This window comes from Oncorhynchus mykiss, chromosome 1 (assembly GCF_013265735.2).
Source record: "Oncorhynchus mykiss isolate Arlee chromosome 1, USDA_OmykA_1.1, whole genome shotgun sequence".
In the NCBI taxonomy this organism is placed as follows: Eukaryota; Metazoa; Chordata; class Actinopteri; order Salmoniformes; family Salmonidae; genus Oncorhynchus; species Oncorhynchus mykiss.
Genome location: NC_048565.1, coordinates 42,546,607 through 42,570,320, shown reverse-complemented (window position 1 = coordinate 42,570,320; position 23,714 = coordinate 42,546,607). Strand labels below are relative to the sequence as shown.

Sequence of the window (23,714 nt, the reverse complement as noted above, 5' to 3'; positions counted from 1 at the left end):
TACATCTGACAGAATTAGCCGAGAATAACAGCTACTTGCCTAGGTCCATTAGATAAACACAAAGACAGGCATTTCAATGTGCACCTTCAGCCGACAGACATATAATTCCCCATGGCCCAATTTTTGTTTGCACCAATTCAGGTTTAAGGATGCACTATGAAGAAATGTCTCCGCCATTTCCTGGTTGCTATAATTCTAAAAGTTTGCTTAATTTTCAGCTGGTGTACAAAATCGAAAGTAAAAGACACAAAAATGTAACTTAGGAACGAGAAGCATAGAAATGGCGTACATAGAACATATCTACCCCTTCTTAGACTTGCTTTCAATGAGAATGACAGATCTATAACACACATTTTTATGTGCATTTGGTTGGGCCGCCCAAAAAGTTACATATTGCAGCTTTAAGATCAGGCAATAGGCTACTTTGCAAAGGACATCATTCAATGTTCTCATACCTGTATAGTAATACTGTAATTACAAATAGTGACAATATTGTATTAGCCTAGATATAGATAAATTATGAAAAAAGGGTAATATAGAAGAGTGAGTCAAGCCAAACAGGCCAGTAAAATGCCTGTCACTCTTTTTGTTAGGCATTGACAATAGCGCCATTAAAATATGAGTGTGCACTATCTATCTCTGAATGACTCTTGTGTGTGACACCCACTTAAGAATGCAACTGCCTGATTCAGACCATAATGTGACTCCAAACAGAAGTGGCCGTGTCCTACTCCTCTTGTTACTCAGCACAATCAGAACAATGTCCCCATGTTCACAATTGCTTTTCTGTTTCAGTGCTTTCAGAAAGTATTGAGACCCATTCACTTTTTCCACATTTTGTTACGTTACAGCCTTATTCTAAAATGGATTAAATTATTTTTTTTCCCTCATGAATCTACTGTGTGTAGCCAATGACAATTAAAAAATATATATAATTCCTATTTATACAAGTATTTACTATGAAATTGAGCTCAGGTGCATCCTGCTTCCATTGATCATCCTTGATGTTTCTACAACTTTATTGGTGTCCACCTGTGGTAAATTCAATTGATTGGACATGATTTGGAAAGGCACACACCTGTCTATATATGGTCCCACAGTTGACAGAGCATGTCATAACAAAAACCAAACAATGAGGTTCAAGGAATTGTCCGTAGAGCTCTGAGACAGGATTGTGCCGAGGCACAGATCTGGGGAAGGGTACCGAAAGAATTTGGCAGCATTGAAGGTCCCCAAAAACACAGTGGCCGCCATCTTTCCTAAATGGAAGAAGTTTGGAACTACCAAGACTCTTCCTAGAGCTGGCTGCCTAGCCAAACTGAGCAATTGGGGGAGAAGGGCCTTGGTCGGGGAGGTGACCAAGAACCTGATGGTCACTCTGACAGAGCTCCAGAGTTCCTCTGTAGAGATGGGAGAACCTTCCAGAAGGACAATCATCTCTGCAGCACTCCACCAATCAGGCCTTTATGGTAGAGTGGCCAGACAGAAGCCATTCCTCAGTAAAAGGCACGACAGCCCGCTTGGAGTTTGCCAAAAGGAACCTAAAGACTCTCAGACCATGAGAAACAAGATTATCTGGTCTGATGAAACCAAAATTGAACTCTTTGGCCTGAATGCCAAGCTTCACATCTGGAGGAAACCTGGCACCATCCCTACGGTGAAGCATGGTGGTGGCAGCATCATGCTGTAGGGATGTTTTCCAGCGGCAGCGACTGAGACTAGTCGGGATCAAGGGAAAGATGAACGGAGCAAAGTACCGAGAGATCTTTGATGAAAACTTGCTCCAGAGTGCTCAGACTGGGACAAAGGTTCATCTTCCAACAGGACAATAACCCTAAGCACACAGCCAAGACAACGCAGTGGCTTCTGGACAAGTCTCTCAATGTTCTCGAGTGAACCAGCGAGATCCCAGACTTGAACCCAATCTAACATCTCTGGAGGGACCTGAAAAGAGCTGTGCAGCGACGCTCCCCAATCAACCTAACAGAGCTTGAGAGGACCTGCAGAGAAGAATACAGGTGTGCCAAGCTTGTAGCGCCATACCCAAGAAGACACGAGGCTGTAATCGCTGCCAAAGGTGCCTCCACAAAGTATTAAGTAAAGGGTCCGTGTTTATTTGTAATAAATTTGCAAATATTTCTAAAAACCTATTTTTTGCTTTGGTATTGTGTGTAGATTGATAAGGGGAAAAATGATTTAATAGATTTTAGAATAAGGCTGTAACGTAACAAAATTTTGAAAACGTCAAGGGGTATGAATAATTTCCGAATGCAATGTAATGTGATATTTCACCAACTGTGAATAGGCTATTGTCAATATGGCAAATACAATTAAAGGTTATTCAACTAAGGGTTAATACACTGACATTTTCACTTAGTATTCCATAGCATTTCCCGCCTGTTGATTTGCCATCTGTCTGTTACCAGGCATAGGCTACTTGCCCGTACTATGTGAAGTTATCAAACATTAATATAACTTTACATACTAATGGAAAGTAACATGCTATGTGTGTAATAACACACAGTAGATGGCTCCCTATAGTTAAGATTGACTTGCCATCCTCATATGACCTTCAAAACCCATTGAAATGTCTTATTGGTCCATGGTTGTTACATCATGACTGTATAGGTGTGTTACATGACATCAACACAGTACAAATTGGTGGTAAATGCTGTCTGTGAGAGGTGTGCCTGCTTACCTGCTGCAGATGAAGCTGCTGTGATCATCGTAACCAACACGATCAGCCCCAGGACCGCTGCACCAAAGCATTGAATGCGCAGCAAGGTCTTGGGAATCACCACTGAACCCATAGAGAAGCTTAAACCCTCCATTGCATGGAAGTCAGGGCATTTTATCCACTTACGAAGAGAATAATCATCCCAGTATATACCGCAAACTGGAGAATGCAGGTCTTGCTTGTGTGAGCTCCCTCAATGTGCCCCTTCTTCCATATTATCTGCTTTTGGTAACAGAAGGGTGATTAAGCTGTGTGCAAAAAGAAACGACTATGTCAGAGAAATGCAATACGTTATGTGAGCAGAGACAGAAGTCTGTCCGTCTACCAATCTGAGGACATAACAAAGCAAAGAATATAGGCAATAAATATGCAGGCCAAAAAATATGAACACACACAATACGGAAAGACAACACACATTAGGCTAAAACGTTCTGTTTATCTAAAAATCACTCAATCTTAATGACCCTGACCTGACGGTGTGCTAGGCTGGACGCAGGCATGCTAATTAGGTCAACCCTGGCTGGGGGGGGGGGGGGGGAGAGTTCAGCTGCCTGGTTATGTCCTTTGTTCTCTCCTGGGTTAAGTTTTTATATTGGGGACTTGCACTTGCAACTTATTAAGAAGACACTCATCTGCAATAACAGGCCAGGCACATGGCAAAGGTGATGTAAATGCAAAATAGGGATTAGCTACAGTAAATTGCAAAGTGCGGGGGAATTTACCTGCACGTGCCAAAACCAGTTACAATGTAACATAACAATTGTGAATATGTGTGTCTGACTGGCAGCACTAGTAAACACTTATATTCTTCTTATTTACTATTTCAGTTGCTTGGATTCAACAGCTGGAATTGTAAGAGTTGTTGCCCTTGTCCCTTTCTCGGTGATTTGTCATTCTAATGGAATCCAGAAAGAACAAAACCCTGTCCATCAAAATGTGCAAATGTATGGGCAAAGACACAAAAAAACATCCACATCGAGTGAAATATTTTTCTTGACCAAATAACATGGAAAACCACTTTTTTTTGTGCAGTATTAATTCACCATTCTTACAAACCACTTAATGTCAATGTACTTTTGTGTACATAGGCGGGTCATCTAGGGTACCTGTTGACTTTCCATTTCCATGAAGAAAAATGTCACAAAAGTAGTGCACTGGGCCTTTACTAGTCCTGTATTAGCAGACTGATATAGACTACAGGATTTTTCCCATCCTACTCTCCCAGTCAAAAATCGCTGCACCCCCACCCACAAACTACTTCCCTCGGCTATGCCTAACGGGTCTCAATGGGATATAATTCTCGTTCACTACTAACGTCAGCTAGCTAGCCTGCTGCCTGGCTGGCTGTCTCGTCATGAGGTTGTCTCCTTATCCTCCGTCCTATCCCGACCCGTTTCCTAAATACCACTTGAAATATCGTATGATTAAATAAAACAAGTTATACTTTGTTTTTCTCATTAACAATCGTGAGTCAATATTCAACAACTGAAACAAACCATGGACATGTTTTAAACAGTTTAGCTAGCTAACTTGGTAGGGCTCGGTGTTAAAATAGATAACCGGAATCCTGTGCCCATCTATCCCATGCATTTACTACGTCCCAATCACAGACATAGCAGAGCACACATCCTTACCAAAACGGAGCTTCACGTTCTGTTTCTCTTTGTCTGGACGTTTTCATACCCATAAAAACAATAACATGAAACCGGAATAGCTATCTAAATACCACTTGAAATAGCTAGCAAGTTAGTTAAAGATCAAGGAAAAATATCATTTCCCTTCCCGTTTTCTTTAGACATCTCTAGCTCTCACAGTGACCACTCGTCATGAGGATTGCAATAACTCCTCCCCCTGAACCCATATTCGATGTCTAATTTGTCAGGTCCCACGGCCATTGGCTGCAGGGGCAGTCCTTCAAATAGGTCATTCGGTTGTCCAATTCAGTGGTCCTGTTGGGTTGTCCATCTCTGTCAGCGTCTGTGGTTTCACGGCAACGTCGCGACGCCCCCAAGCCCTTGATCAAATGAAATGGGCAGACAGACACAGACTGAAGGATCAATTCTGAACTACATCATACATAAAATGTTGACCTTTTATTTTCCTTTAAAGCATTGTCAGGGAAGGTAAGGGCGTCTGCTAAATTGCTCAAATGTAAATGTATACAATACATTATTTTCCCTACCTCAAATATTTGTTAGCAAAATCAATAGACAGACACTTATAGGCTGGGATATTGTGATTTTATAAGAAACAGTGCATGTCAACAAATATAGACAAGACTATTAAACACTTTGAGTTAAATATGCAAATAGAGGAAAAAACTCATTTGACCATAATGAAGTAGCACAACAATAAAATATGGTTAATCGTTGCCATCTAGTGGCATAAAATGTTCAGTAGAACATTTACATCAAGGATTGATTTGCAACTGAGCTCAGTCTGGTTGACTGTACCTCTGATACTGAATCAATCTACAGAGCTAGTTAAATATTTTCTAGGGTTATAGAGTTTCTAGGGTAAAGTTGATTGTACCCACAACAAAAAAAATACAAGAGTAATTTGGCATAAAACAGATCAACAGATGAAATTAGTGATTCATTCATGTATTTGACTCCAATTGCAGTGAAACATCAACCATCAACTAACTGGACTTCACCTTCAGTGCAGTGACTATCAGGTTTCTTCAGGTGCACATCCTTTTGTCCGTCAAAACCATCCATCAATTTGCCACGTTGATAAACTGTATTTCTATCTGTTATTGCATTACATTTTATCACCCCCCCCCCCCCCCCCCCCCCCCCCCCCACACACACACACACCAGATTAAAACATAATGATACTGCTATGACACAGGAGACTGGTGCCGTGACTTAACAGTTTAATGTAAATCCAAGACAAAGTGTGATTACATTTCTACACATATACAATATGCATATGTGAGCATACAAATTCTCATGAATAACTCGATTCACCTCGGAGACCGAAGAAATGATCAAAAGTGACAGTGAATAACAAGCTAGAACATAGTTCACCACAACGCCAGCCCCTTTTCACCCTACAGTTAGTAAAGAGGACAATTTAAATCACTTTTTTTTCTATGACAAAGTTGTCGGTTAAAATCCTCCTGTAAATGTACAATGCTATCATTAGTTTTTCGAAGCCTATTATAAATTCACTCAATTTTTCTACAACGAAAATGATTAAGAGAAGCACACAACATCTTAAATGGTAACACAAGCGCTTAATAGCCAATTACTCAACTTGTTAGGAGTTTAATGAATCATTCTTCTTATTCTCATTATTATATTTAAACATTCTATAAAGCCAGTAAAATATCCATTCTCATTACATACTCAGTAATATTAGTCTAAGGAACAGGGTAGATAGAACGATACATGAACAGATTGAAACAAGGAGTCAACAAACACTTCTCAAAAAATCCCTGATAAACGTAAATGAGAGACAATTAACAAATAAGTATACTAGGAAATACTGCAGCACACAATAGCCCGAACGACAACTTATGAGATTTGAACATCATTAACAAACCATATAGCAATGGACACACAACGGGTCAGGGTTTGATGCTTTTTAGGTCTTGAGACTTTGTAGAAAAATTTTGATTTTGACCCATTTCATTGTGAATGCTGTTGTGCAAGTACAAAATCGAAATCCTGATCAAGATGACTGCAAAATGGCTCATCTCTTGTACCGCTGTCAACTGTGGAGAAATACGGTTCATGTTGGGCTTTATCTATGGGAATTCATTAGGCAAGAACCCATCCTCTGAAGGACTTTACTACAATGCTTATTTACAATTTGAGCTGGAAAGAACTAGCTAAAGAATAAACGTTCTAAACCAAATTGTTTCAAACTGTTAGTCCATAATCCAAAAAAGAGACCTCTAACATGTCTTTAGCAAGAGTTGAGAAGAAAAAAAAATCATAAAATACATTTTGGTTCTCAAGTACATGTGTACAAAAACTGGCCAAATGATAATACTTGATCTATTCCATCAGCATCAAACCCTTAACAAATTCAGCCTGAATCACCAAAGAAAAAAACAATGAAGGAGGTGATTCCCTTGACAAACACACAAACACACACAGACCAACTCTCATACAGAAGGGCTTTAAGAATGTGTTGTTACTGGTTTATGGAGTTTCTATCATGTATATAACCTAAATCATCCTAAAATAAGTACTTCTCCCACCTCCCTGCTTCTTTGGGAGAATGTGCTATGCAAAGCTCCAATGAAATGATTGCAAAATGATTGCAAAAGGAGTGTAGTGGGTGTAAGATTATTATTCTTGTCTAGTAAGGTGTTAAAATGATTCCAGTCACTTCAGATGGGTTTGGCCTGAGAGGACTAACTGGAAATGTGTGCCATGCCTTCAGGAATGTTTTGCAATAACTTCAAACAAAACTCCAGGAAGAGTACTCGCAAACACACTGTGGGAAAAGTTGGAAGCTGAGCGCTTCTTGTGTAGCGAGAGTATTTCAAGAACAAAGCTGTAAAAATACCAGGCCGCTTTACACAGCTCTCTTTCATTGAAACCACATCTTAAAGCTCTGATGATATCGTTCAGTTATTTGGAAGGCAGTGTTCTAACATTGAAATGGCTACAGTAGCAGGGGAGAGACAATGTTTCAAAGTAAAGCAACTTCATTACCACAAGAATTTCTTGACACTCTAAAGAAGCACATTTTGGTAATTGTAAGGTCACTGGATCTATGTTGATGCTCACATTTCTGATTCATATTTTCCTTAATAAAAACACATAACGCATGTTAAACAAAGTAGTACGATACTAACATATTTTACACATTCAAATACATGTTCTCATTCAAAATATAGCAAGTACGTTGAAAGAAAATTGAGCGTAAGATTCAAAGGGCTTCTCGTAATTTGCTAAATTTAGATTATACATGGAGAAAAAAAATAGAATGAAATCGAATATATCATATTTGAAAACCCCATATCGGAATAAAAATGTTGACTTTTTCAAATGAATTTATGCTGACTCAAGTTGTTTTTGCTGGAATCACAGACTTATTGCATCTTGCATGGCAACAAATAATGTAGAAATCAAATCTTTACTTTAACTAATGGTCACTCAAGCAGAAATATTTAAAGCATTTCAGATGAAGCAGGTCACATATTACATTCATGTTGTGCTCGTGACCATTATTTTAAAGGTATTATTGATATATTTTTTTTTTATTCATTTCACTCTATAGGTCATTCCATGGCACACTAACTTATAACATGTTTTTGTTTTAAAAAAATTCCTTTGCTTACAACATTAATAAAGCTAAAATACAACTTTAACAACGTAAAAAAACACTTATATAAAACAATTCGAAGAATTCCATTTTTACATTTAGGGGGAAACAAGTGACATATATCAAATAATACATGGTTCAAATCATAGACGTTTGAGAATGGTGGACTGCAATTGACAGTAAACTCCTTCAAAATAGCTCAACCATAAGCAGACATTGTGGCAACTCTAATCACTCATATGTGTGTGTTGTGCACATACTGTATGTATTTCTACAGTACTATATGTGCGCACATCTCACTTGTCATTTGTGGACTTTTCTTTTTCCCACCAAAGAAATTCAACATGTTGATGATGTACAGTACAAACACAAACAATCCCCAATGTGGTCTGGCAATAACTTCTGGTCTAAACATGTACCTTGAATGCAGACGCTATTGCCAGACCACATTGGGGATTGTTTGTGTTTTGTATTGTACATCATCAACGTGTTGCATTTCTTTGGTGGGAAAAAAGAAACGTCCCCAAATGACAAGTGAGCAGAGAGCTATAGGGGCTGTTGGGTGTGCAGTATGGATGTCGGATTCTCTCTGCAGTGGAATGTTTCAGTAGTCTACCCCTTTATGGAGGCGCCAAACTCTCGCGTGGAAAAGCATCTCTCTTATGTGTGTGCTTAGGCCCACAGGCCTTATGGAAAGGAGCAAAAACGTACAAACAAAGGTACAACACAGAACAGAAAGAAAATGATGCAACCAGCAATGTATACCTACGGCACGGTATCTCTACACCACATCTTTGACTGCCAGGAACCCAAGGCTTGCATGGTGGAGCCGGTTGGAGGGAGCGCGGTGGCATATTGGTGTACCAAGATGCTGTTGTTTTAGGTTTGGTTTGAGGAGCAAACCTGGGTCTGACCCACTCAAGCCTAAATGACCTACAGTACCTATAAGGGCCCCAATGGATCATCATCAACTTCACAACCTTATTATTGTCAACGGTGCCTGAACACTTTACACAGGTATACACACCCTCCTAGGAATACTTAACATCAACGTACAGCAACTCCCAGTTACAAATCAAAATAGAAATGAGCCTAATAACAAATCATCAAAACACTTGATTGCAACTATCTGTAAAATAACACAATATATACTGTACCTACAGCCATTTCAAAAGTTCAATAGTAACATAAAAATAAAACAATCACTTCAAATGCAAGTACTATGGCATGATATGAAGGGATACGGGGGAAGGCTCTTCCTAAAACCACAAGCAGTTCTGATGTGCCCACTTCATGAGGACAGTATTACATATAACAGAGAGATTATTCATATATCATTGGCTAAGACAAATGAAACGGGTGTTAAATTAAGTAGCAAACACATAGAAGCAATAGGCCAATCAGTTCTCTTACTACATATCTGGTATCCCTTTCTGGTGGTGAGGTGTCTGTGAGAACACATTCCAAAGACAAAACAGAGATAGTGTCAACAAATGAAGCCCATTTCATAGGAAGACCTTCCAGGTGTACACTGTAGCATTTCTGTTCCGTTCCAGTCTCTCGCTCTCTGCTGAGAGGTGCTACACAAGCGTCAGAGCAGAAAAGACGAAATCACTTCCATTTATCTTTGCAAGACAACAACAACACAACAACTTGTATCAGAGTTAGGTGTGCATCCATGTAGCCCCTGTAACTCCTACCCACTGTTCCTACCAACCTGCTCAGTGCCAACATGCTCATTCTTTTAGTCCAATTAACATGAGGAATGCCACACTACCACTCTACCATCCTCAGTTCCTACCCGTCCCAACCCAAATCTTTCTAGTAGCCCCTCACTTACTCAGATCTGGGTTTAAATACTATTAGAAATCATTTCAAACACTTTAGCTGGGCTTGCCTGAGTTTGCCTGGCGCAATGGAAGTAATACTTGCTAAACTGCAAACATAGCCCATCTGGCAATCCAGGCAGGCTAAAACAAATGTTCAAAGTATTTGAAAGATTTCAAATATTATTTGAGTCCAGGTCTGACTCCTACCCAGCAACCCCTCTCACCAGCCCTCTGCTTCCCCATTGCAACCAACCAGACTCTCTCTCACTGGCCTTCTCGGGATCTCAGCCATAGCAACCACAACTTCCCATCAGGCCTTTGCTATTTTTTTGTCGAACTCTGGACTCTGTCACCCTCGCCCTATGTTGAACTCATCACATACATGTTTTTGACAGTCACATTCTTGTATTTCTGCATTTTCCATTGCCCCAAAATGGATCCTTGTGCTAATACTTCTCTGTTCTATCATTCCTCTGAACCAATTCCTTGTGTGATGTAAAAACAAAGTAACACATCTCATACCTAAGCCATCGTATGTATGGATATCACGGTGAGAAAGGCTAGTACTGTACACATATTAACATTAATATCCAGCACACAACGCAACGAGGATTGATCTAACAACTTTGGTTCAGTACCCTAAGCAAGTTAAACTCATGCACACTTAACAAAAAAGCCAAAGGTCAGGCAAATATGAACTCTGACCTCTGAACTCTGTAGTATACTGTCATAAGGATAGGAAACAGAGCTAGGGGCTAAGCCTACACCTGGAAGAGAAATCAAAACTGCCCCGACAATAACATGTCAAACCAAGGAACCAGTTCCAGCTAGTCTGTTAGTTCTCAAGGTTCCAGCGACATAAACTGTGTGGTTATATCTGTAAGGCACTACAAGGGAACAATGGTCAAACCTAAGACTGCGGAGGATTCAGAGAATTATAGCACAAAGGTGCAAGAGGAGGTGGACTACACACACATGGCTGACAGTAGCACACGCACACACAGATAATCACGTTGTACATGCCTATGTTATTATAACCACTTTGTGCAATCACATTGGAAAAAAGAGAAACAAATCAATTCTATTGGTATCAGAAAAAGCTCTTGATAAAAGAATCTGGGTGCAGACTGCTACATTCTAAAAACAGGGCCCGGCTAAGACTCCTATACCTATAACATAAGTCTCCTCAAAAAGGTGAGAACGAAAAATCGAAGGGAAAATAGCTATAAATACATTTAATGTTTTTTTTGTCTTTTGTTGGTTATATTTCCAGAAGATTCCTGACTCTGTCTGTTGGAGAAGGAGGGTGCTTCGTTCTCTCTCCCACACCTTGAATGATTTGGAAATGTTTAAGACAGTTCAAGGCCATCGTTATTTTTTTTAATTCTTTGAAGAGCAGCAGGTTTCCGTATTTCACCTTCATTCCCAAATCCTCATGGGAATTCTCACATTGGGAATTCCAACATCCAGAGAGGGACCCCCAATTCAAGAAGAGAAGACAAAACAAAAAGCCGTGTTAGAAGAACAGAAACCCTCCATCTCTCTCAAACGCCTGTCACGAAGACCTTGCTGTAAAAGAATGAGAAAAATAAAATAAAACCAAGAGAGAAAACAAAGCAAAACTGGCCCTTTTGGAGAAAAAAATGCACACCTCCTTACCCTTAGAGGGGCTGTGTATTTCCCTTTTCCTCTCTGTCGTTATATCTTCAAGTTAAACGTGACAGTTTCATAAAGAATGCATGTCTCTCTATCTCTCTGTCCGTGGAGTAAGGATAGGGAGGGAGGACATGGGGTGAGCAGCATCAGTAGTGCTGGGGTTGGGGTTGGGGGGGGGGGTCTGGGTCTCCAGTGTGTTGGCTTGGCTCTAGAGGTAAGGGTACTGGTTCACCTTGGTGGGGCTCAGTGGGTATCCAGTGTAGACAGTGGAGGCAGGCGAGGCGCTGATGTACGTCTGGTGGGTAAACTGGGCCTGGTACTGGCTGTGGTGGAGGGTGGGCGAGGGCAGCACACCGTGCCCCATGCTGACAGGCACCTGGTGGACGATGCCCGGTGTGTGGTATGTGGCGTGTTGGACCGTGTGGCGGGCCGAGCCCTGAGTTGCCACCAGGTGGGCCACGGTGCCTGTGGAGCCCAGGGCGACGGGCGCGGCGGTGTAGGTGTAGAGGTGAGGCTGGCCGGGCAGGTGGGTGGCAGCCAGGTGGGTGGCAGACAGGTGGGTGGCAGCCAGGTGGGTGTGCACGTTGGCAGTGTGAGAGGGGCTGTTGTGGTGCTGGAAGGAGTAGGGGGCCTGGGCTGCGATGGTTGGGGTGATGTAAGCCTGCTGGCGCCGGTGGCCTCCGTTCCTCTCAGCTACCATGTGCTGCTGGGCCTTGAGAGGGAGAGACATGAGGATGGAGTCAGTGCAATCCAAATTCTAGTCTGTCAGAGACAAACTTTCCACACGGTAAATGATACGAGGTCATTTAGATGGGTTCTTACTTGGCTCTCTCTCCATACCTGGCTGAGATTGAGAGGCTGCTGCTGCTGGAAGGGGTGTGGCCCCGAGCGCTGCTGTCGGTAAGCCATACCCCCCGAAAGGTGGTTGTTGCCAGACATCATACCCACGCCGTTGGAGGTTTTGAACTTATACGCCGAATTCTGATGATTCATTGCATCTGAAGTGTAAATGGGACAAGGTAAAGAGGTCAATCCAGGTCAAGAAAATAACACAAGTACAGTATACAAACACAAAACACCCAATTGTTGACCAAGGTAGCAACAGTAACCAATGGGGCGGGACTTAGCGAATGGGTAAACTGGAGTACCGACAATGATAATAATGATCATATTCAACTCAAATAAAAAGCTATCTCTACAGTATATAGTATTTCCTATACTCTAGATGAGTATCGACCATCCCTCCTTGTCTACATGGGTGTGCGGATCTGTGTAGGTACCTGTGTAGATATCTGTGTAGATACCTGGCATCAGGCGCTCACACTCGCTCAGCACCTCGCTGGACTGGCTCTTCAGAGGGGGGATGATGATGGTGCGGGGGTTGTTGCCGTTGCTGTAGTTGTCCAGCAAGGTGGTCTTGGAGTCATGGTAGCCGTTGTTGTTGGCCAGCCTGGACTCTACGGCATAGGGACTGTTGTTACTGGACAGGTCCGAGTCGGGGGAGTCGTGTACCGTCACACAGCTGATGACGTTCTTCCTATGCTTGGACAAGCTGCAAGGAGGAGGATGCACTCTATTTAATGCTACATATAGTACTCATCAGCCTACTAACCTACTGACCAATGTTTGTGTCGATTCCGATTCAGATTCCATAATTCAGATCAATTCACTGATAAATGCCCTTATGCCAATCATGTCCAATCTTATTACAGAATTCAATCAAACATATTTATAAAGCCCTTTTTACATCAGCAGATGTCACAAAGTGCTAAACAGAAACCACAAATAGTGAGAAACGCAGATGTAGAAGCACGGTGGCTAGGAAAAACTCTCTAGAAAGGCCAGAACCTAGGAAGAAACCTAGAGAGGAACCAGGCTATGAGGGGTGGCCAGTCAACTTCTGGCTGTGCCGGGTGGAATTGTCTGGAACTGAAACGATATCAAACCCAACTTTGTCAGTAATGACACTAAACATGGCCTCCTGTTTTGTATTAAACCCTGGCTCCCAGATCTCTGCATGCGTGTAATGTCTGACCCAAAATGGCTGACTTGTACCTGGTATGGTTGGTGTTGCTCTGCTTGTGATCATCTTCCTCGTCTGTGTCACTGCTGATGGTGATTATACTGACAGCGGGGCTGGGTGTATCAGGGATGATGATGGTCTGACGCGGCCTGTTGTGGTGCTGGTGGTGGTCCTGGGTGGTGCTGGAAGCCTGCTCTGCTTCACCCACTCCCCACCCTCCGCAACCCTGTGGGGGTCCACAGCCAGAGCTGGAGGAGGGGGCGTGGTTCTGGAGCACAGCACAGCGTGGAGGGGTGTTCTCCTTCACCCGCTTGGAGCGCTGTGGGGACAGTACCGCCTGGGAGGAGGACACCTCGTATGCAGACACGTTCCTGCCGGGAGAGAGAGGAGAGAAGGATGAGCCAATATTAGGTTAACAACTACTACATACTACATACTACATACTATATACTTCTTACACATGTAAAAGGTCCTGTGTATGGACATAATAACAATACTTAAGACACTGGCCAGGTAAGGGTCAGCAGAATATTAGCAATTCTTAAGTTTCACTTTCGTCTTCGCGTGGGGAAAGCGTCCTTGTGTTCTGATTGGTTGAAGGTTGAAAGTCAGCAGCACCGGTCAACTACAGGTGATGGCCAGTCACTGACTGTTTTGTGTTCAGACCTAAAGAGATCCTAGTTGAGAAAACGAGTTGTGTAGGAGATCCTAGTTGTGTAGGAGGTCCTAGTTGTGTAGGAGATCCTAGTTGTGTAGGAGGTCCTAGTTGAGAAAACGAGTTGTGTAGGAGATCCTAGTTGAGTAGGAGGTCCTAGTTGAGTAGGAGGTCCTAGTTGTGTTGGAGATCCTAGTTGTGTAGGAGATCCTAGTTGAGTAGGAGGTCCTAGTTGAGTAGGAGGTCCTAGTTGAGAAAACGAGTTGTGTAGGAGGTCCTAGTTGTGTAGGAGATCCTAGTTGAGTAGGAGGTCCTAGTTGAGAAAACGAGTTGTGTAGGAGGTCCTAGTTGTGTAGGAGATCCTAGTTGAGTAGGAGGTCCTAGTTGAGAAAACGAGTTGTGTAGGAGGTCCTAGTTGTGTAGGAGATCCTAGTTGAGAAAACGAGTTGTGTAGGAGGTCCTAGTTGTGTAGGAGATCCTAGTTGAGAAAACGAGTTGTGTAGGAGATCCTAGTTGTGTAGTAGGTCCTAGTTGAGTAGGAGGTCCTAGTTGAGTAGGAGGTCCTAGTTGAGAAAACGAGTTGTGTAGGAGGTCCTAGTTGTGTAGGAGATCCTAGTTGAGTAGGAGGTCCTAGTTGAGAAAACGAGTTGTGTAGGAGGTCCTAGTTGTGTAGGAGATCCTAGTTGAGTAGGAGGTCCTAGTTGAGAAAACGAGTTGTGTAGGAGGTCCTAGTTGTGTAGGAGATCCTAGTTGAGAAAACGAGTTGTGTAGGAGGTCCTAGTTGTGTAGGAGATCCTAGTTGAGAAAACGAGTTGTGTAGGAGATCCTAGTTGTGTAGTAGGTCCTAGTTGTGTTGGAGGTCCTAGTTGTGTTGGAGATCCTAGTTGTGTAGGAGATCCTAGTTGTGTAGGAGGTCCTAGTTGAGAAAACGAGTTGTGTAGGAGATCCTAGTTGTGTAGGAGATCCTAGTTGTGTAGGAGAGCCTAGTTGTGTAGGAGGTCCTAGTTGAGAAAACGAGTTGTGTAGGAGATCCTAGTTGTGTAGGCGGTCCTAGTTGTGTAGGAGATCCTAGTTGTGTCGGAGATCCTAGTTGTGTAAGATATCCTAGTTGTGTAGGAGATCCTAGTTGTGTAGGAGATCCTAGTTGAGAAAACAAGTTGTGTAGAAGGTCCTAGTTGTGTAGGAGATCCTAGTTGTGTAAGAGATCCTAGTCGTGTTGGAGGTCCTAGTTGTGTTGGAGGTCCTAATTGTGTTGGAGGTCCTAGTTGTGTTGGAGGTCCTAGTTGTGTTGGAGATCCTAGTTGTGTAGGAGATCCTAGTTGTGTAGGAGGTCCTAGTTGTGTAGGAGATCCTAGTTGTGTTGGAGGTCCTAGTTGTGTTGGAGGTCCTAGTTGTGTTGGAGGTCCTAGTTGTGTAGGAGGTCCTAGTTGTGTAGGAGATCCTAGTTGTGTTGGAGGTCCTAGTTGTGCTTACCTGGCAGTCATCTGATGCTGCTTGGTCTTTTTGGAAGAAGAGTTGTTGTTATTGGTCAACGGTTGCCTCATCACATGGGCCACGCCCACATTGAGAGGCTGGTTCTGGTTGGATGGTAGGGTGACGTGGCCAGTCAGCAGCGCCGGCTGTTGCATGATGGGATTGTAATGGCCGCTGTGCTGGTGAGAATTCCTGAAACACAACATATGTCTCATCACTACTCTGAACCTGTGTTTTATGTGTATGTGTTTAAGTTTAAACACTGTCATGGAGAACTTGCCGATTTTAATCTCTAAGCACATATCTATAACAGCACATACGCACGCACATACTGCTTCATTTGAGGGACTAGAGTTTAAACAAAGCATGTGTATTTCCCAGAGGAGCCTGTGGGTGGCAGCAGTCACCGCATGAGACAGAGGGGAGAAAAGAGAGCGGAAGAGAGGGGAGGGCATGCGGAGCTGACACCAGAAGCTGTAGAGGGATAGCGCTGCAGAGAAGTGTGACACTTTCACAATCATCTTTGTGAGGATAATGGAGCTGTGGGTGGCGAGAGAGAGAGAGAGAGAGAGAGAGAGAGAGAGAGAGAGAGAGAGAGAGAGAGAGAGAGAGTGAGAGAGGGGGAAAGGGAGAGAGAGAGAGAGAGGGGGAAAGGGAGAGAGGGGGAGAGAGAGAGAGAGCGAGAGAGAGAGAGAGAGAGAGAGAGAGAGAGAGAGAGAGAGAGAGAGAGAGGGGGGGGGGAGTAGAGAGAGACGTGTCTGGCCAACACCCTGTCCTTAGACGGCACTGCTAAATTACACACACACACAAACACACTCATATACCTGCATCCTGCTTATCTTCCTGCAGGCACCATCCATCTAACATGTGATCCATGTGACATGCCATGCCTGGGATGATGTCCTTTTATGTGCATACATCTCATCTCCCTGAGGTAAATGTGCTCTTATAAAAGCCTCGCTGTTCACTTATAGACTGTGATTCATAGCAGCCCTCTGAGTGCCTGTCACAAGGCCATGCTCCTCTGTCAATCAGGACACTGCTGTGCTGATCCTCTCTGCACTTTGTAAACATCCGAACTTTCGCTGTTGACCAGGCTTTAATACACAGTTGGTCAATGAAACTAGCCTGGAATCCAAAGCGATACGCTCTGTCTCATCATGGTGAAATGGAGGATATAAAATTGGATTGCAGGCTACAATGAAACCGCTGTACCTTTGTCATTTGGCTTCACTTACAGATATGCCAGGCTTATACTGTTGGTACGTGAGACCAAGTCTAATGCTTCATGACTATTCTGGTCTTATAGGTTTTGATCAATTAATTTGTTATGGTAGTGTCTTGCATCTTTTCAGATGCCCAGCCCACATGTGCTTATAAGACACTGGATTGCCAAAAAAGTATACAATTTACAGTGTGCAACATAAAGAGGAGGCATGTTCTTTACCTCCAGTTAGCCAGGGGCTGTGAGGCCATCATGGAGTCTGGGATGACGGTGGCGTGCTGGACCGAGGTGTGGGTAAGCTGCTGCCAGGCCGGGGGTAGGAGTATCTGCTGGGTGCCACTGGGCCAGGCCTGCTAGGGGGATAGATGGGGAAGACAGGGGAGAGAGGAAGGAAGAGAATAAGAAGAATTCTGGACAGCCTCAGAATGAAATAGAACACTATTTCCATTCTATATCGTTTTCTATCATATCTCTAATTAACCCTGCGCTTCAACCATGTGAGGTATACTTAAGCAATAAGGCCAGAGGGGGTGTGGTATATGGCCAATATACCATGGCTAAAGGCTGTTTTTATGCACGCCGCAACGTGGAGTGCCTGGACACAGCCCTTAGCTGTGGTATATTGGCCATATATCACAAACCCCCGAGGTGCCTTATTGCTATTATAAACTGGTTAGCAACGTAATTAGAGCAGTTTTGTCCACCAAGTTTAAACACTCAGTTTATAATCAGTCTTAGGTAGGAAGAACACATCCTAAACAAATGTGTTGTTTTATCTCCCATTGTTTTAATTCCAGAGATTAAAGCAACAGGGAAAACAAGAGAAAATAATTGAATGCGCTAAAGTGTAACAAAAGATAAGGACTCCCTGTAAAAAAACACAAAACAGCCAATAGGTTTGCAGATACAAGCAGAACAACTGACCAGCGTCAGGCTGTTTAAACAAAACCAGTTGAATTCTCTGGCCTTGCAGACAGCACACATCAACAGAGCATAGATAGGACTTTGGATGTTTGATAAAGATGTGTTGCCTCTCCCCTCCTGGTTCCTGTGTGTGTGCTGAAGTGTTTGGCATTATCCAAATCAGTTCCGCTTTTAATTAAATTCACATTGTTGCTGTGAAAGGACCTGCTTTTGTATTACTGGTGCAACACGCAGAGAGTTTCCAGGCATAATATGCCTCGAGTGTGTGTGTGTGTGTGTGTGTGTGTGTGTGTGTGTGTGTGTGTGTGCGTGTGTGCGAGCGAGCGTGCGTGAGTGCGTGCGTGTGTCTGCAGCCCTAATAGTTTAATGCAGCTCTATTGATTAGCACTTTAATGTGGGGTTCTAATGAATTGTTCCTTTATTAGCATTTGCACATTCTATTTACCTCGGCAGCATCGGTACGTGTTGCAGCACACAGCACAGCACAGCACAGAGGACAAAGCACTCAATACTTCAGCCTACATCTGGGCTGGGCTCATACGGAGTGCCAAGCATACATCTCCAGGTCTGTTCTTCGGGTGTCGTCCGCATTTCTTGGCACAATGTAACTGTTCAACTCTACTGTTAAAAAATGATTGTGAGGTTGAACAGCGTATGACCGCTAGCTTGTGGGAGTGGAATTGTTTTGTCTGAGGTACGTTGGGAGAGATGATTAACTTCAAACAAAAACAGTCCATGGGTGAAGGGGGAGGGAGGCATCTTTAGGTCAACAAAACATGACCGGGCTGTGGATGGATAAAGGACACAGGCACAGCCAATGGAAAAGCACGAAAACCCGGCCAATAGAAGACAACCTAAGCCACTTGCAGACCCCCTTTACATATCCCATGGTTAAATTCACATCTCAAGTCCTTTTATCAACATGCCAGAACCCATTAAGAGCCACTAATACTTCCATCGCCTTCTCTCCACCCCTCTATCTCTTCATCCATCCTGCTCACTCCATTCCTGGCAGTATGCATTCCTCTCTCGCCGGGCGTCTGTGTTGTGTAATCGGCCTGTCTGCCCCTAACCCGGTTAAGAGGCCCTTTTCTTTTCTTCCCAGGCCCATCGCCCCAGTAGCAGCGGTGCTAGCTAGTTCCCCGCCTCCCAACAACAACCTCTTCTCCCCGAGGAAAAAACCCTTTGTCACCTCAGGGCCCTGAAAGCCCTGGCTCTCACTCCCCAATTGTTTCCAAATTTTCTGCATTCCTGATCCAGATAAAGGTCCTGCCTGGCTGCCTGCCTGGGGCCCACCTTCACAGCTCCACCACCCAGCCTCAGCTCTGCTCTACAGACACCCAGAGAGATTGAGCCCGACCTGGGCCGAGGGTGGGCTGTGGCTGCAGAAAGGCCTGAAGGCTAAACCCACCCACACCCACTAGAGACCTCCCAGAGCAAAGGGAATGAGGGATTTAGATCCAGTACTTCCACGTATTGGATGTGCTACTGATCTGTACAAACGGCATGCTTTGTACTGTAGAATTGAATATACTGTAGAAATATTGTATAAAAGCTTCTTTTGAGGCAGTCTTTCTGAATGAATGCTATAAATGAAGTTAATGCTATAGGGTATAGGGTGACCTTTGTAGCCTTTTGGAGTTGAGCGAACCCCTAATCTGTCCCTCTCTTCTGAGGCCTATAATTCCAGAGTGCCTGACTTGGAAGCAGCCCTAAAGCTAATCATCATTTGGAATCTGACAGATTAGTCTTCTACACAGCACAGAGAGCCTCGCTAGTTGGCTACTGCATGATTAACAAGAGATAAGGGAACCCTTCTTACTCCTAGGACTTTAAAGCGCTTATGGAAATTTCCAGAAACCAGAGGGGGAGGTGGCCTACTGCTCCACTTTACGACTTTATAGTCTATTGTAGGAATAATGCATGGGTATGTATGTTCTTTCAAACGACTGTACATTAGCTGGTAAACCTACTACAGCTACACTGCTAAGGATTTTAGTGAGAACTCTGAACGTGAACAAACAAATTCTCCCTTGTTCATCAAACCATGGCAGCCTCTTCCTCCAGGAGAAAGGGAGGGTGAGAGGACACTAGAAACAGGGTTTAACTGACTCAGGCAAAGCAGCTACCAGCAGGGGCAGAAGGATCACAAGAACACACAGACTGACTCCCTGCCTTGATCAAAGGCTAGCCTGTTACACTGATGTAGGTAAAGGATACAGAGGTACGGCCTGACATTTCCAAAGTAGCTTTCATCAACAAAAGCATACAAAATACCCTTTTAGCCATATGTGTGTTTAGGGAGACATTCATGTCTCCCAGTAAATAGAATAGGTTCAGTGTATTGTGCACCACAGGGGAACAAAGATGAGCTATCATTATGAGTTCAGAGATGCAATTAAGGGACTATATGTGGGCCCCCTGATCTCCACGACGACGGCCGCGTCACTACTCCCTACCTGTGTCAACAGGCCTGTCTGGATCTGCAGCGGCTGAGCGCCGGGGGCCTGCGTCACTATAGGAACGGCATTCTCCATCCGCACAGAGTAGCCTGTGTGCTTGGACGGGGAAGCCTGCAGCCCTGAGGACACACAACCACATAGATGAGGTCAACAACAACAACAATACTCTATGTGTCACACAAAAAGGCCTGCACCCTGGAAGAAACAATGATGGCAAAATTGTTCAAGAAAAAATATTCATTTCAAAACAGTTTATTAGTTTATAGTGATACTGTACTCAATTACTGATTCATCTTGAAAACATTAAGTTAGTAATGACAACATAAATTATATCTATATAACCCTTGGTTGAGTGGAGCAAACAGGAAATGAAAATTCTTATCCGCCGTTCCACAGGAACCACCCCCCCCCCCCCAAAAAAAAGAATGTTTCTTTCAGTATTAACCTCATAAACAGAGGTTAGACCAGAGCGGTGGTTCAAAAGCATCAATCATAGATAAATGCATTTTTAAATGACTAATTAGCTCATAAATGTATCACAGCATATCTCTTCAACATGAAGACTGCCGTGGCCTTGGGGGGTCAGTGGAAGTTACAGAACAAAAAAATCTACACAGCCAGTGGTGTGCAGTGCCTGCTCACAGCTTGATCAGCCCTTCTCTCTTCAGGAGAAAAACAAAACTCCCTGGTGCTGATCTAGTCTACTGAAACTGACTGAGCCTTTGACAGGCAGTGTTTGAAATAGTTGCCGTTACTCATTTTGGGTGCCGGTACTGTTTATATTTACTTTTGAGCTAATATTCTATAAGACGAATAGGAGCTCAAGCAGTAGAACATTTGAGGTGCCGGTACTCAGCACCAGTGAGCTCCTTCCCAAGTCAAGCACTGTTTGCTATATAACGGCTTATAGAGGCTATTTTAATTCACTCATTTAGCATTTATGTATACAGGTAATCCTGTTGCAATCTTTTATCTTTCTGATGCTTTTTCAAAGTAAACCTGTTCCAAGATGGCGGCAAACAATCCATCGTTACAGACACCTAACCACTGATCTAGGACCAATGCTTAAGGTTAAGCTCAGGGATAGGGGAAGCTGATCCTAGATCTGTGGCCTTTTTACACAGCATACACACATACATCAGTTGGTTTAATCTCTTACCTTGGAAGCCTGGTGGACAGACGATGAGGGCCTGCTGGAAGGGGTCAGGCCGGGCAGGACAGAGTTGAGGGGCCCCGGGCTGCAGGGGCATGCTCCTTTGGGCCACGGCAGCCATGGAGGCTGCGGACGGCTGGTAGAGTGCAGATGGGTAGTTTAGTATGGAGACTTCGGGGTTGGCAAGGGAAAGGGTGGCACTGGTGGTGGAGGGAGCTAGGTTGGTGGCCTAAAGTAAGAATGGGATCGAAAACAAAAAGCCATGAGGAAATGCTGGGTGGTGGTGGTAAGCTCAAAAGGTTCTGAAGGTTGGTGGGTTGCTGGGGGGGGGGATACTATCATAACTCATCGCGACATAAAATATAATTGTCATTTATTTATTATGCGTTAGATGTCTTAATGGTACATTAGTGATACATTCAAACAGAGGGCAAAATTAGGGCATTGTAATATCTCTCTGAATATTATAAATATCAGTGTGATATTTCTCAGCCTGTGTCCATCAGCTTTAATGTACTGTACATGTTGCATTTCAGTGAAAAGAGTGAGAGAACCTAGAGAAAGAGAGAAATAGAGTATGTGATTGAAAGAGAGAATCAATGTGACAAATCACTTCCATCACCAACCTAGTATTTGATAGTGCTATAATTACTGTACATAAACAATACATTGAGCCACAGAGGATTATTTGTCCATACTGTACATGTACATACACACATACTGTTAGAGCTGCCACAAGTATGCACGTCAATGGAGATTCTCTCAATGTATTGTGAACACAACTAAATATCCACATGCATGTACACACTCAGAGGCTTCAATGAAGCACTATAGGAACCAGACAGAAACACTGATCTGGGTTATATTCATAAGGCACCAAACAGATGAAACTGGACTGAAACAAAGAGGGACTACCTGAGCTGGTCCAATAAGAAGCACTTGTTTTTGTTTTCCGTTGCAAAACATTTTTGCTACATTTTGCTACAGTGAGCCCTAATGAATAAAACCCAGGTTAGAGGAGACGAGACAAAAAGACAAATCCTTTCTCCTCCCAGTGTCTTTGTCCTCCCTCTGGCTACACGACAATATGTCTCAACGGACCCAAATAATCCTGGACTCAAGACACGCCATTATCTCTGTGAAGGGTCAACATTGAAAGAGCCAACTGGATTCCTAAGTGACAGAATTGAGTCTTATGCAATGCTCTTAAAATGCAAATGTTGCCAAAGTCTAATAATGAGCAGAGTAGTTGCTGGGCAAACTGACATTTTGTCTCTCGGCTTCACTATCTTGACTCCACATCTTTATCCTTGAGCAGACCTATTTCAAAAGATGTCAGGCACTTGCTAATTGCGTGAACTGCTGTAAACCTGGGTCGTATTCATTAGGGCATACCGTAACGAAACGGATTGCAACGGACAACAAAAAAGAGGGTTCTTAATTGACAAGTTCAGGTAGTCCCTCCCTGTTTTAGTCTGTTTTCTTCTGTTTGGTGCCTAATCAATATGACCTTGGACATGGGGAGATCATCAATGAGGCCTAAGTAAGGCTTAAAGATAGCTTTGATAGGAACAAATGTTTTTAAAGACACCCAGTGCGCTCAGGTCTTAACTCAAATACTATTTGTTCGACAACACCCGGATTAATTAGGGTCTTTTCATTAAGCCTGAGTGGTTGAAAATTCAGAGACGGCACGTTCATTTTTCATTTTGCACATCTTAGCAAGCTCGATGAGCACCGGGGGAGGGGAGTTAATCAATATGCAAGTGTGGCATTCATCATACACAACACAGAGAGAGCCTGCAAATAAAAAACTCAAAGACATTTCAATGTTTTCCGGCTAAATAAATCACTTACTTAGCGCTGCTCATACCACACAGAACCAAGTTGCTCTGATGGCGAGGTAGAAAAATGAGCGTTAAGCTATTTATTACAGCGCAGTCTAGGTTTTACCTCGACCTGCACAGAGTGGGTTCTGTGCCTGTCAATATGTTTAGTGATAAAGAACACTGTTTGCCAGAAAAAAACGAGAGCTGCAAATCTAATTCAGCACAATCTGAAAAATGTAAGTATGCAGCCATTTCATGATTCCAGCAGAAGCAAAAAGTCAGCAGTATAGAGTCACATACACCCCACAAAGCCCTACATGCTGAAGCTCAAAAGGCAAAAGGAAGAGAAACAGGAGGAGGAGAGGAGGAGGAGGAGGAAGCCCGCTGGTGGGATTTTGAAGGCCTGAAAAGCGCTAAACTGCAAGCCAAGCAGGAAGTGTAAGTTTGTCATGTATCTCTTCA

General features: G+C 43.3%; 2 protein-coding genes across 14 annotated transcripts in view; both read right to left on the bottom strand.

Annotated features, from left to right (window-relative positions):
• si:ch211-1e14.1 (UPF0606 protein KIAA1549) overlaps positions 1-4,731 on the bottom strand; it is a 91,506-nt gene extending 86,775 nt beyond the window's left edge. For 2 of the 3 annotated variants that reach the window (XM_036977756.1, XM_036977764.1), the window contains exons 1-2: positions 4,372-4,730; positions 2,699-2,985 (exon numbers count right to left, since the gene is read on the bottom strand). In XM_036977756.1, coding sequence (XP_036833651.1) covers positions 2,699-2,831 — 133 coding nt within the window. In that variant the 5' untranslated portion in view covers positions 2,832-2,985; positions 4,372-4,730. Of the gene's footprint in view, positions 1-2,698; positions 2,986-4,371 lie in introns of all 3 variants that reach the window. The other variant, XM_036977762.1, reaches the window with a different exon arrangement.
• Positions 4,732-5,594: 863 nt separating this feature from the next.
• Positions 5,595-23,714, bottom strand: part of LOC110532326 (homeodomain-interacting protein kinase 2) — a 102,789-nt gene continuing 84,669 nt past the window's right edge. For 2 of the 11 annotated variants that reach the window (XM_036977699.1, XM_036977712.1), the window contains exons 8-15: positions 21,430-21,652; positions 20,268-20,389; positions 17,107-17,237; positions 15,660-15,851; positions 13,564-13,902; positions 12,789-13,060; positions 12,331-12,506; positions 5,595-12,220 (exon numbers count right to left, since the gene is read on the bottom strand). In XM_036977699.1, coding sequence (XP_036833594.1) covers positions 11,717-12,220; positions 12,331-12,506; positions 12,789-13,060; positions 13,564-13,902; positions 15,660-15,851; positions 17,107-17,237; positions 20,268-20,389; positions 21,430-21,652 — 1,959 coding nt within the window. In that variant the 3' untranslated portion in view covers positions 5,595-11,716. The remainder of the gene's footprint in view (positions 12,221-12,330; positions 12,507-12,788; positions 13,061-13,563; positions 13,903-15,659; positions 15,852-17,106; positions 17,238-20,267; positions 20,390-21,429; positions 21,653-23,714) is intronic. The other 9 variants (XM_036977723.1, XM_036977731.1, XM_036977738.1 and 6 more) reach the window with 7 other exon arrangements.